This window comes from Panthera uncia, assembly GCF_023721935.1.
Source record: "Panthera uncia isolate 11264 chromosome B2 unlocalized genomic scaffold, Puncia_PCG_1.0 HiC_scaffold_24, whole genome shotgun sequence".
In the NCBI taxonomy this organism is placed as follows: Eukaryota; Metazoa; Chordata; class Mammalia; order Carnivora; family Felidae; genus Panthera; species Panthera uncia.
The window spans coordinates 73,834,702-73,847,850 of NW_026057580.1; the positions used below are offsets into that span (position 1 = coordinate 73,834,702).

At 40.8% G+C, this 13,149-nt stretch overlaps 1 protein-coding gene across 1 annotated transcript; it reads right to left on the bottom strand.

The window, feature by feature from the left end:
- Positions 1-4,405: 4,405 nt before the first annotated feature.
- TSPYL4 (TSPY like 4) lies at positions 4,406-8,530 on the bottom strand. The gene has a single exon (XM_049654204.1). The coding sequence runs from the start codon at positions 8,415-8,417 to the stop codon at positions 7,164-7,166; it is 1,254 nt and encodes a 417-aa protein (XP_049510161.1). The 5' UTR covers positions 8,418-8,530; the 3' UTR covers positions 4,406-7,163.
- Positions 8,531-13,149: the final 4,619 nt, after the last annotated feature.

The following is a 13,149-nucleotide window of genomic DNA, read 5'->3' on the forward strand; positions in this document are numbered from 1 at the left end:
AGTTAACAGTAGGCTATTAGTAGTGAAGTTTGGGGGGAATCAAACATTACACATGGATTTTTGACCATGCATGGGGGAGGGGGCCCTAATCCCCATTGTTCAAGGACCAATTGTACTTCTGAGTTTTTTTAACTTGTAATCAGGTATTATTTCCCCACCAGTTTTCATATCCAACAACTTTAAATGTATGTATTTAAAGCAAATACATACATATATACACATACATACATGTATAAACACATGTATACACACAATTGAACTGGCTTGAATGAAAATCAAATCTATATGGTTATTTTATATAACCATAAAATGGAATGTCAGACTATCTCTTTGGATATAATAACCTTGACTCTATGTTAGAATCACATGGATAGATAGCTTCTCCTTAAATGTTACAATGACATTCCCTTAACCTCTTCTCAGGCTCTTGAGAACAAGGTTATCGTAAGAATTGACTTCCAGATTAGTTAAAGACTGGGATATTTTCAAGAGTTAAATCACCCCCTGTGCTGCCCTTGAAAATCTGTGGGCCTGGTCTAGTCCACATAGGGTGAATGCAAAAAGGTGTCTCTTGTTGGTCTCTAGAGTCATCCTCAGAAATAATGGTAAAAAAAAAAAATGGTAATGAGTGCTAACTCTTCAGCAGGTTACTTCATCTTCCTTACTTATTCCTTACAGCAACCATACAAGGTGTATAATTATTAAAATTTTATAGATAAGGACATTGAAATTGACAGAGGTTAAATTAACATACTTGCTCAAAAATTTTGTTACTAAGGAACAGTCTGTACATTAGCCCAACTTTCACCCCAAAATTCGTGCCTTTAGTTGACTGACAAAAGTCTTCCAACATTAGATGTAGATTGGGACAAATTCTTAGTCTAAAATCACACTTCAATTTCACAGTCACACCATGCTGGGATTAGAAATGAAGAACACAGACTCTGGCCTAAAGTAACATAAGCTAGTAAAAAATATTAAAACAAGATCTATGGGGTACCAGCTGGCCCAGTCAGTGAAGCATCTGACTCTAGATTTCAGCTCAGGCCCTGATCTCAAGGTCGTGAGATCGAGTCCAGCATCAGGCTCCACACTGGGTATGAAGCTTACTTAAGATTCTCTTTCACTCTTCCTCCGCCATTCCCCTGCTCATGTTCACTTTCAAAACAAAACAAACAAAAACAAAGATCTATAACATAGAACTTACCTGGGAGAGTAGAGAACCAAGAATCACAGGAGTCCTAAAATGTATAATGAAGTCTACTCTTCTTGGAAGCCACATACACTAAAGTCATCAGTAAGCGGGTCTACCCTTTCTTTATATTCAAGTTCAAATGTTCACTTTGAATACTTAACAAATTTCCCTCTGGTGCTGAGGAAACCAAAATGGAAAAGGAATCATGAAAACTGCTCCAAGTAAACTTAACGGGACATGAGGTCTCTATGCCTACTGAGAGAAGCTGGGTCATTACTTGGAATGGCAATTATATCAGATAGTCTGCTTGATAGGTTCTTTTACCATGCACCTGTTCCCAGAGTCTTAAATAAAAAAACACTTTATTTTACTTTCTTGGTAGTTTGGACTTGGCACTTTCTTGGTTTAAAAAAAGGCTTAATAAAGTTTAATAAAGAGAAGAATGGGGTGCCTGGCTGGCCCAGTGGGTAGAGCATGAGATTCTTGATCTTGGGGCCAAGTGAGCCCATGTTTTTAAAATTAAAAACAAAATCTTAAAAATTAAAGAAGAAATAAATTACAAAATTCCTGTTAAAACCAATCACCGTGTTGGATCAATTAAAAAATACTCATTCTCTAAATTTAATAAAAATGTAACATTTCTTTAGAGTTCCTAGCAATTAAATTCCAGAAGTATAATATTTAAAATCCTTTTGGTGCATTTACTCCCTTTAAGGAAGGCAACAAACCTAATTTCATTCATTTTTGCAGCAATCACCAAGATTGCATATGTAAATTTCAGTAGGGTTTTAATCTGAATAAAGTACCCCTTTTCAAAGGACCATTCACGAATGGATTAAGAATAACCTTTAACAAGTCCTGATTATTCATGTAAATCAGGTTTTGTTTTGTTTTATGCCAAATTTAGATGGCTGTGGTAACAGTGAAAGATACTCTAGGCTAGAAATAAAAAATACGTCTGTATGACTTGCATTTTAGGCACACTTACTTCATTTTGTTGTTGTTGTTACTTCAACTTTTCTTCACTCTCGAGATAGTAAAACTTGTGTCAGGATTATGAAAGTAACATGAGAACACAAATGTATGTACCTGACAGAACTCAGATTTCTTGAGATTGTCAAACCAGAGGAGGTGTATCTGATGCAAATCCGGTATCCAAGCCTCAAACTGTGACTCTGTGGAGCAGGGAATTCAATAAGAATCCAGGTAATTTTTGTTTGTTTTTATTTAAAACTGATTACAGAAACTGGAGATAAAGAAGCGGTAGCAGCAACAGGAGTAATGTGAAGGGACCCTGAGTAAGGAAAGTTAGAGAAGCCTTTTGTTATTGTCTGGTCTAAGCTGAATACCCAGAAATGGACAAGAATGCCCAAGGAGATTCTGTTATGTGGGGTGCAGGGAAATTATGAAGTATGACCTTACGATCAGGGCAATATGGCCTGAGCAGACCAAATGATACTTCTTCGGTGAAGAGAGGACAAGAAAACCTCTCAACTGATGTGGAGGTCTGCATAAGGGACAATTTGGGTTTAGAACTGAGAAAGAAAAGGCAGTGAAAAGAAATGAAGCAGTGATATAGGAGCAAACCAGTTACCTGGTAAGTGAAACCTACATAATGTCTAATTGAGTCTAATTTTATTAAACAAAACAGAAATCATGATAATCTAACAAATGAGTGGCACCAACCTACTGGCAAGAGGAATACTACTGGTTAAAGCTGATAATAAACCAAGAGCAACAAAAATATTATTTTCCAACTATGTCCAGAACAGGATAAAAGAGATAATGCTTGAAAACAGGCGATTGACAATGCAGAAAAAAAATCAATCACTGAATTAAGGATAAAATGAACACACTAAAGGAAAATTTAGGTTTAAAATGGATATAGAGTTAGCTCTCTAAAACTTAAAACTTCTCCAGGCCTAGAAAAACTATATCAAGTAAAACTTCCAAGTATGAATTGCACCAAGAATTAGCAAGTCTATTTAGTAGTAATTCTGGGCCGTTTATGTCAAATTTTTGTTTAGATGGCTAAAAATATTTGGTCATTCATTTTCACAAACCTTGCAATATCCATAGCCCTCTCAACTCCAGAGAATGCAGAAGTATTTATTTCCCAAACCTTCATGTAATAGCTGCTGAACAGCGAAACATTACTGGTAATTGAGATTGGGATGTCTGAGATCATTTGTTTCTAGACACTATATGTCAGTAACAATTTTGTTATTCTTTCTTTTTAAAGCACCACACTGTAGTAGCAAAGAAATTAAGAAGCACCTAACAGAATACACAATGATTAATTTTTCCAAAGTCTATCTTAAGCGCACTAAGAATCAGTTAACATAAATATAGCAAATAAGAATGGTGTATTAAGAATAGCTTTCCATGGGGCGCCAGGGCGGCTCAGTTGGTTGAGCATCTAACTTCGGCTCAGGTCATGATCTGACGGCTCGTGAGTTTGAGCCCCACATCGGGCTCTGTGTTCACAGCTCAGAGCCTGGAGTCTGCTTTGGATTCTGTGTCCCTCTCTCTGCCCCTCCCTCGCTCATGCCGTCTCTCTCTCTCTTTCAAGAATAAATAAAACATTTTAAAAAAAAAATTAAAAAAAAAGTTTTACAGTAAGTGAAATTGAGTCAGAGAAAGACAAATACCATTATTTCACTCATATGTGAAATTTAAGGAATAAAACAAGGGGGTAAAAAAAAGAGACAAATCAAGAAACAGACTCTTATAGAGAACAAGTGATGATTACCAATGGTGGGTGGGAGGATGGGTTAAATAAATGATGGAAATTAAGTACTGCACTTGTGATCAGCACTGGGTGATATATGGAGTTGTTCAATCACATACATATACAATATAGTGCATACCTGAAACTAATATAACACTGTATGTTAACTGGAATTAAAAACTTAAAAAGAAAAAAAAAAAAAAAAAAGCTTTCCACTGAAAATTCAGTGGTGCTTCAATTACCCTCCAAAACTACACTGGTTGAACAAGGAAAAATTAAGTCCATGAGCATCCAGTTAGTTAGGCTTCTTATTTACCATTTTCCTAGTAAAAAAAATCTTAGAAATTCTGTGGCTTTTTTTTTATAAAGCTTCAGGACAATGCTTATGGTGACAACTTGATAACTTTAATGATTTCCCAACCTTTCATTAGCCTAGACACACAGAACTTTATTGTTATTTTTTTGGTGAAAACAAGAAATACAGCAGAGTGACAGACTTTTATTTTTCCTTTGAGCACACAGAAGAAGACTAATAAAGTACTTAACGATCCTTGTTTACTTTGACAGAGCAATTCTACAAATACTTACACTGGTTAGGAACATAAAATTCAAGTACAACATTACTATTAGGGCAAGAAATATCAAGACAAAAGAATTGGTTTTCTTTTTGAAATTACTTTCACAAGACACAGCAACAATTTGCAAAATTTCAAGGATCACATTCAAATTATATTTCTAAGAATAGAGCTATATATGAAGACAGACCAGAACAAGCTGATATATTAACGAATATTCACAGGTTTCATACTGCACAGGAAACAAGTTTGATATTTTTGCACATATTCTCAATTATAAGCAAAAAGCAGGCCTGTAAATGTCAATTTCGCCAGCAAGCAAAAATAGAGAAAGGAATTAATAGGATTTTACTCAAACACAGTGAAATAATGAGCATATACCATTAATCTTCTATACAGAAAAGATCACTCCTATAATAACAGAGAGAAAACATCCAGACTTGCATTTTTGCATTTTAGACAAAAATCTACTGGTGAATTCAAGGGAGTTAGGGAAAACTCCTCTAAGTATCCTTTTTAAACATCAACCACTTTGATTCTCCCACCTCTCCTAGGAAAAGCTTCAGGGGCCTCTCCCTCCATTCCCAAAGCTGCAGGGTTCATCCTTCCTGTGCCGTTCCAAGACTACTTGGTTCATTTTGGTTTCTGGGCTCTCACTTCCCGCAGCCTAGAGCACCCTCCCCACTGCTGTACCCAGACCTCCCAAGCACTCATGGAACTTAGGGCAAGGCCTTCAAAAAGGAGAAAGCAGGTAGTCCTTACCATTACCATATACCACCCAAGTAACAGCCCTGATACACTGCTGTCCCACCTACTGGAACCTGTCCTGGAAATCCAAACAAACTCCACACATCCCCAGGGAGGAACTTTGGCATCTCCCACAATGTACACTGCAGCCTGCTCCCTCATCTGTTGGGAGAGAAGCAGGGAAGGAAATAGGGAAACTGAAGCCTGAAAGCCAAGAAGGCCAGACAACAGGATGGAGGCCCCTGGGCCATGCGAGCAGTAACAAAATAGTACAGAGAATAGAGGTGACCCTCAAAATGCTGCCTTGGGGTTATTTCTAAGTGGTCAAGGCCACCCCCACCAAAATTTCCATGTTTAGGAAAGTGGAGTGAAACTAAGTTTGGCCGCTTTACATCACAACCTTCCCTGCATCTGCCTTGAATCCATCACTGTGAGGCCCTTCTGTCTTTCCTCCCTGCTTCTCTAACTAAACTCAAGAAACACACAGATTTTGGTAAGTGGACAGGGAAAAGGTGGGGTTGTCAAAATTGGCCCAAAAGAACACTGCTCATAACTAAATAACCTACAGGTCTCCCTTTGAAACTTTTAGACCTTACTAAAGGAAGTAGGGTGGAGGCTTGAGGGCAGAAGAGCACAAGAAGACATGTGGAGTCTATTGTACAGTACCTTTCTCTCTTTGGACACCATCAAGGGTAGAGAAAATTGAACAAAAAGCCCGCTTTGCCAGTGTTGTTTCCTGTCTGCTTCAGAGGAGAGGGAAGTGGGGGAGAGAACAAGGGGGTGGGGGTGGAGGAAAGAGACAAAAAGATGCAGAACAGGCCACACACACCAGGAACACCTTTCCCTCGGTGCCCCCACCCTGGCAACTTTATCATGCTCAGAATGAGTGCAGGAGTTAGAGAAGGGGATACCTAACAAAACTATCTGATTAAGGGTGGTTTGTTGACTCCAGCTCAGAAAGGCTAACTGCTGGAAGTGAACCCCTTCCAGCCTTGCTTTGGGCACTATCACATATGACTGTGCAACCTGCCCCACAGCCAATTGGGTTTATAGGTAACCATTTGATGGCACAAGGGGATTGAGGCAGAGTTCCCTGTGTGCTGCCTGGGAGCTTAAGTCCATGGTCAGTTGCTGAGGAGGCAGGCAATGGTGCCTATGCAAAGCTCATCCAGAAGGGTGAGAACAGGTTTGTGTGGGCCATAGCACCAACCCTCATACTCACCAGTACCTGGTCACAAAGCAGAGTGAAAAGAAGATGCAATAACACTGAAAACCTCTCATCTGTTACCTCACTCATGCCTTGTAGCCACCCACTAGCCCCCTTATTCTGCCAGATAGCCAGCAGGGTGGATAGCACAGGCCCAGGGAGGCAGCTGGGAACCAGTTAGTGGTAGCTAGAAATGTCCAGTTTGTGTTGATGGTTGGCATCATCTAGAGTAGTTTCATCTTGCAGTGGTGAAACTCAAAGAATTTGCCATAGAATACATGGTTATCAGGAGGACAGTCAGCATAAAGTATGAAGTCCAGCTAGTTATTTGCAAAGGTACTGCAAGCTTCTTTGTGGTGGAGAACCACTTAAAAAACTAGGAGAAGACCGTGGTCATAGACAGGACCCAAGGCATGCAAAGGAAGGCAGTGCCTATCTACAGCATCATGTGCTTGGCATAGAAGCAGTGCAACGCCATGCACTTGAACATGTAACAGGATACAGAAGAGCATGAAGGTCCAGAGGAAGAGGAACACAAACATGTAAGAGTCAATCTTGCAAATGACTGTTGAAGATTTAGGAGAACCAAAGGACAAAATAGTTCAGTGTGAAGAGAAAGCAGATAGAAGACTGCATGCTGTTGGCTAAGCAAAGGTTCAAGGGGAGGTGGTGGGAGACTTGTGCAGGAGCTTCTCACAAGGGCAGCGCTTAGCCAGACTGGAACCTGAAGGACCTGGGGCTCTCCACGGGCTGCCTTGCTGGGTCTCGAATTCCTCGGCGAGGCCCTTCGCCCATCAGGTAGTACTGTAGGGGATTGGGCCACAGTTCTGCTTTGATAATCTCAGCAATCCTGTCGAATTCTAGAAGGCTGTGATCTGAGAACCAGTTGAAGAAACTGGGGATAGTGTTTCCTTCCCGATTCCTGTGGATATGTGACTGGGGGTCTTGGCCCCTGTGCCAGCGGATTGGAGTGGAAAGAGACACCACCCGGCCAGAGGATCTGCGCTCATATTCTTTGACGAGCCCCTCATTTCGGAAATAGGGGTTGCTCTGAAAGATGAACTTGAATTTGCAGCCTGCTCTGGGGTGTTTAAGCTCCTCCACCTCCAAATTGATCATGTACCTCATCATGTCTTCATCTTGGCCACTGATCATAGGTGACAGCTGGGGGTGGTTCCGAAAGGCAGTGACCCAGAAACCTGGGATATTTTGGATAATGAAACTTCTGCGCTGCATATGGAGCCTTCGCATCCGGCCAAACTTGCGCTCCAGCTGAAGGAAGGCCCTGTCAGCCTGGGCATTTACATTTGACAGCTCCTGATCGATGGCCTCCAGGGAATCCATGCAGTTATTGATCTTCGGGGCCTTGGCCCGTGACTCCTCTTTCACTCCTCCTACCACCTTTTTTTCCTTCTGCATCACCTTCTTTTCCTCCACCACCTCCTCCGCTACTCCCTCCTTTTCCGTTGCCGCTGAAACGGCGCACTTTTTTGTCGTCATTTCCTTGGCCTTCGCCCCAGGCATCATCTGAGACCCCAACCCCCCTGCGCCACAGGCTTCTAGAGCTTTCTCCCCAGCAGGGCCCCGCGGCTCTCTACGCTGACAGCCATTTTCCTGGCTATTGTCGGTTGCCACCGCGGGGGAGGCTGAAGCAGAGGCTGCTGCCAAGCCTTCCGTCGGAGGGAGACCCTCTTTCTGGCCCGATTTGGTCGCTACACGGCTGCGGCTCCCAAAAACTCGAACGCGGAACACGGGGGCACAGCTCGCGGGGCTCTCGGGGGCGCCTGCCTCCGCGGCGGTCTCCGAGATGCCCTCCTCACCTGTGTCCGCCATCACCTGGGTCGCCTCGGTTTCCTCGCCCCGGCACTGGTTTAGGTCCGGATGTCCTGGGGCATCGTCGGCAGTAGCTACGCCGCAGTCTTTAGCGACAGGAGGGTTGCTGCCCTCATCCAGGGTGCTCATTTTGGTAGAAGTCAGATCCGCAGGAGCAGAGCGTCCCTTGTCCTCTGCAGAAGCCGCGCTCCGCCCCAATCCGCTTGTCGCACCACCCCTCTTTTCCACTCTGGAGGATGCTGCTATGGCAACTGGTGACGTCACGGCAGCAGCGTCTTCACGTCGCGCGAGAATTCGCTGAACCTAATGATTACGTCAGTCAAGGGTATGCCTTTGTCTTTGTGTTATAAAATAGATGAATTTCGTCTCTCTGGAAAAGATTTGATTTACGTGATTGGGTGCAGACCAAACTCGAACATGTGAGAACTGTGTCAGTGTGCATTTCTAAGGCTCTGTATGTATTTCTAAGACACCTATGCTATTAATTTTTCTCTTAAAATATTTACTTAAAAGGTAAGAAAGGTTATGGTCCAAGTTCATCAGCTCAGAGGGCCGTTCGTGGATGGTAAGGAGGAGTCAGCAATTCACCTGCGTGCCTTTTTTATGAGACTGAGTGCTACCTACTGCGCTAACGAGGCGCCTGCCTGCCTTTTTTAATGTACAGATTCGTGACTATTATCAAAGAATTAAGATGAGCAGAGTTTGATTTTTAAGAAAAGTGTTGCTCTGTTAAGCGATGATTTAAAAAATTAGGAGCAATTGTAAGGGAAGTTTCTCTCATCCTAACAAGACAAAATGATTATTTCAATTTGTTTATGTACTTTGGCCAATACCTATGAAGTGATTGGACGATATTTCCTCATCCCTTTTAACTAATATAAGTAGCAAATGTATTCTCCTTACTTAGAAGTGACATCGCGTGAGCATGCAAATTTAGCCGTTAAGCATTTCTGAAAAAGATGTGATCTCAGGAGATTTTAATTTCCACAATTGTACATAATATATGTTGCTTATCCTTAGGCTGTAATCCTAATCTAAAAGGAGTTCCTGCTTTATAATGCATGTGGGCATGAAGTCAGCAAATACTTGCCAAAATATGCCCCTGTTATAATTTACTGCAGGGCAGAAGCAATAATCAACTGTTTGCAGGCACTGAAACTATTACTTGTCCAAATTAAAATATTTTAAGTAACATTTAAAATGTTAATGTTAAAGTATTTACTTAAAATTTGTCTATTCAAGTCAGCTCATACAATTCATCTGCTAGTGATGTGGATACTGTGCTATGTGTTGTTTTGTTTGTTGGAGTATGAAAACACTGGTGTTAGTCCTTAGAAAAATGCAAGAGTGAAGGAAAACTTAAATTTTGCGTATTTTTGTTTAACATCTTAAATTCATATTAAAAAAATGATTATAATTCTTTTTTTAATTTTTTTAACGTTTATTTATTTTTGAGACAGAGAGAGAGCGTGAACAGGGAAGGGGCAGAGAGAGAGGGAGACACAGAATCTGAAACAGGCTCCAGGCTCTGAGCTGTCAGCACAGAGCCCGACGCGGGGCTCGAACTCACGGACCAGGAGATCATGACCTGAGCGGAAGTCGGACGCTTAACTGACCGAGCCACCCAGGCGCCCCTGATTATAATTCTTTGTAATAGAAACTCCACTACAGAACCCCCAGATTATGATCACTTTGAAATTAGGACTCAGAAGAGGATCCAGTGAAAAGGAAGCATGTGGGGAAACGGATTTAGAAACAAGCAGCAGCAGGTAGGAGACTGGAGGGAAGTAGTGCAGACCCAGTACAACTAAGAATGAGGTGTTGATGGAAAAGACACTGACATTAAAGGGAAACAGCTTGCCCTGCAGCTTCATAGTTTAGCTCACAAAGGTTTGCAAGAGAATTCGTAAACAATTAAGATATTTTTGTACCCCTAGTCAGCCTACTCAAGGACAGACTGTCCAAATTGACTGCTGCCAACTAATCAGATATCCCACAAAAATTGTGCAAACAAGATTCACTCTTCTCAGACTACAATGATTTTTCTCTCCTTTTTTTTCCTCTTTTAATAAATCCTATTTTGCCTCTGTGGGGTGAAATCAATTAGTAAGCAATGTGCTATCATTAAGTGACTTTGTGACTTTGAGTCACTCTTTGACACTATTCTGCCTTGTTTCCTTTCTTAAAGAGTCTTTGTACTGTGGGAGGATTAATTCTCTAGGATTATAACCTGAGCCAAGAAGCAGAGAAGAGCAAATGCTGAATGAAAGTTCCTTTGCCATAGAAGAAAGAATTTGCTATTTGCAACAGAAAATTATAAAATTACCTGAGGCTACTACCTGTGAACTTTTTTCTCTTGTTGTATATACCAAATTTTTAGAAAGATTTTTATCTCCACTACTTGAAACGTCCCTGTCCATAGCTTTGATTGTTCTTGTCATTGCGATCATTTTCCACTAATAAGAGCCTGCCCATTCTTGAAACTCCATTCAAGCCTATCTCAGGAAGATTGCATTAGGCATTTTAATGCATTTAATTTCATAAACAAGGACACAGGAATCACAGAAAGTTAACTCACTCGTGGTAAGACATATATTAATTGGCAAATTGCCTCTGGCTTTGGCACCATCTCAGTGTGGAGATTAATGTGGTGGCCATGAAGATGCACCTTACAGCCCTCCAAATACAGGAAGAATAACGTCCAAGGGCCTGAATCCTGTACCCTGAAATCTGTAGCCTGCTTTGCTTGCATTCAGGCCATACCTCCTGTGAGCTGCTCCAGCCAAGACTGAGTGTGGCTAGAATACATAAGGTAAAACCATTCCTAAAAACTGCGGGACTCAGCTGACCACTGACCCGGGCTGACTCAAGGACTCCTCAATGGCCTCGTGAATCTTCCCTGGATGGCACAGGAGTCTAGACCACTTCACCCAACTTTCTCTTGCTCTTCTTTTCATTCAGTCAGACTTGCTTCCTGGTCAAAAGTTTCTTCCATCTTTTTTCTGGGCCCCTCCCCATTTCACTCACAGTCATTTCCCCTAGTAATATCTTTGCACATTTAATCCCAGCTTGACTTCTGCTCTTCAGAGGACCCAGATTAACACATTTAACAGATCATTTAAACATCTTAGTTTCAATTTTTGTATTTTGCAAATTGGGAGTTGGGGGACAGAGAAGAGCTAAAAGGAGAAAAACTTATTCAGTGTCTACCATGTGCTTTATGTTATTTTACATAATTATCACATCAACTTTCATATGACAGGTGGTACTGCTGTTTTACAGAAAAGGAAGGGGAAGATGAGAGAAATTATATCACTAGTTTAAGATTACTGCAGAGTCTAGATTTGTACTGAAGCCTATTCTGACTTCAAGGTGTATCTTCTCTACCACTTTCTCTCCTTTTCTAACTGCTTAATTGTGAAGATCAAAAAAGATAACAGATGTGAAAGCACTTTGAAAATGTAAAGATGTGTTACTTCAAAGCCAGAGATGATTATTTCTGTTGGTTGTGGTCAAGACCACTATGTCATATGCAAGCCTGTGCAAAGTACAAATGTGGGGCTCCTTGTTCAAAATTTATTGAGACTTTGAAGATGGCACAGCAGAGCATTACACCAGGTATGGGACCCATGAACCCAGCCATGGGAACAGCAGAATTATTGAGACAGGGGCAATCAAATTGAGCTTGTAGGAAACTTTCTAGAAGAATAGAAAACATTCTGGGGTGCCTGGGTGGCTCAGTTGGTTGAGCATCCATCTTTGGCTCAGCTCATGATCTCATGGTTCATGAGTTTGAGCCCCGCATCAGGCTCTATGCTGACAGCTCAGAGCCTGGAGCCTGCTTCGGATTCTGTGTCTCCCTCTTTGCCCCTCCACCACTCACACCCTGTCTCTATCTCTCAAAAGTGAATAAACTTTAAAAAAAATTAGAAGAAAAACATTCCTTATAATGAATATTTTATAACTCCTTTTTTCTTTCTTGAAATTCACAAATAGTGTACCATCATTTAAATTTATTTTTTTAGTTTAAGTCATCTCTACACCCAACGTGGGACTCAAACTCATGACCCCCTAGATCAACAGTCAGTCACATACTCTTCTGACTGGGCCAGCCAGGAACCCCAATTTTTTTAAAATTAATATAACATCTTGGTTGTAATATCAAGGAAAAACAAAAGGGAAATAATTCTTAAAATATCTATTTTAATTTATAAATGGTTGGGCATGCCTGTACTAAATGACATGATGAAGTAGTTAGGTGGCTATACCTATAGAATCACTAGTTCCTTATATATTTTGGAGATTAACCTTTTCAGATATATAGTTTGCAAATATTTTCTCCCATTCTATAGGTTGCCTTTTCACTCTGTTGATTGTGGATAAAATAAAAATTATAAGCATTAGAAAGCTTTGTGTCAGAGTTTAACTGGCAATTGTTTTCATTCTTAGTGTTAGATAACGATGTATCTTACAAGCAGTGTTTAAGAGTAGATGAAATAAGTTGCTTTCAAAAAATGCAGTGTTTAACACAGTGCAGGGAGGTGAGGGGTGTGCCTGGCTGCCTCAGCTGGTAGAATATGCAACTCTTGATCTCAGGGTCTTGAGTTCAAGCCCCATGTTGGGGGTAGAGTTTACTTAAAAAATAACAATAAATAAATAAAAATAAAACAGTGCAAAATGTCTTCATATGTAAAATGGTGCTAGGCTCTAGGCTTAAATAATAATTAATATATTTTTAATCTATATGTTTAACACTGGATAATTACTTTATATGGGGCACTGTTCTCCACACTGCAGGATCTAGCATCCCTATTGTCCCTAATGAATACCAGTCTCACCTGCATCCATTGTAATAATCAAA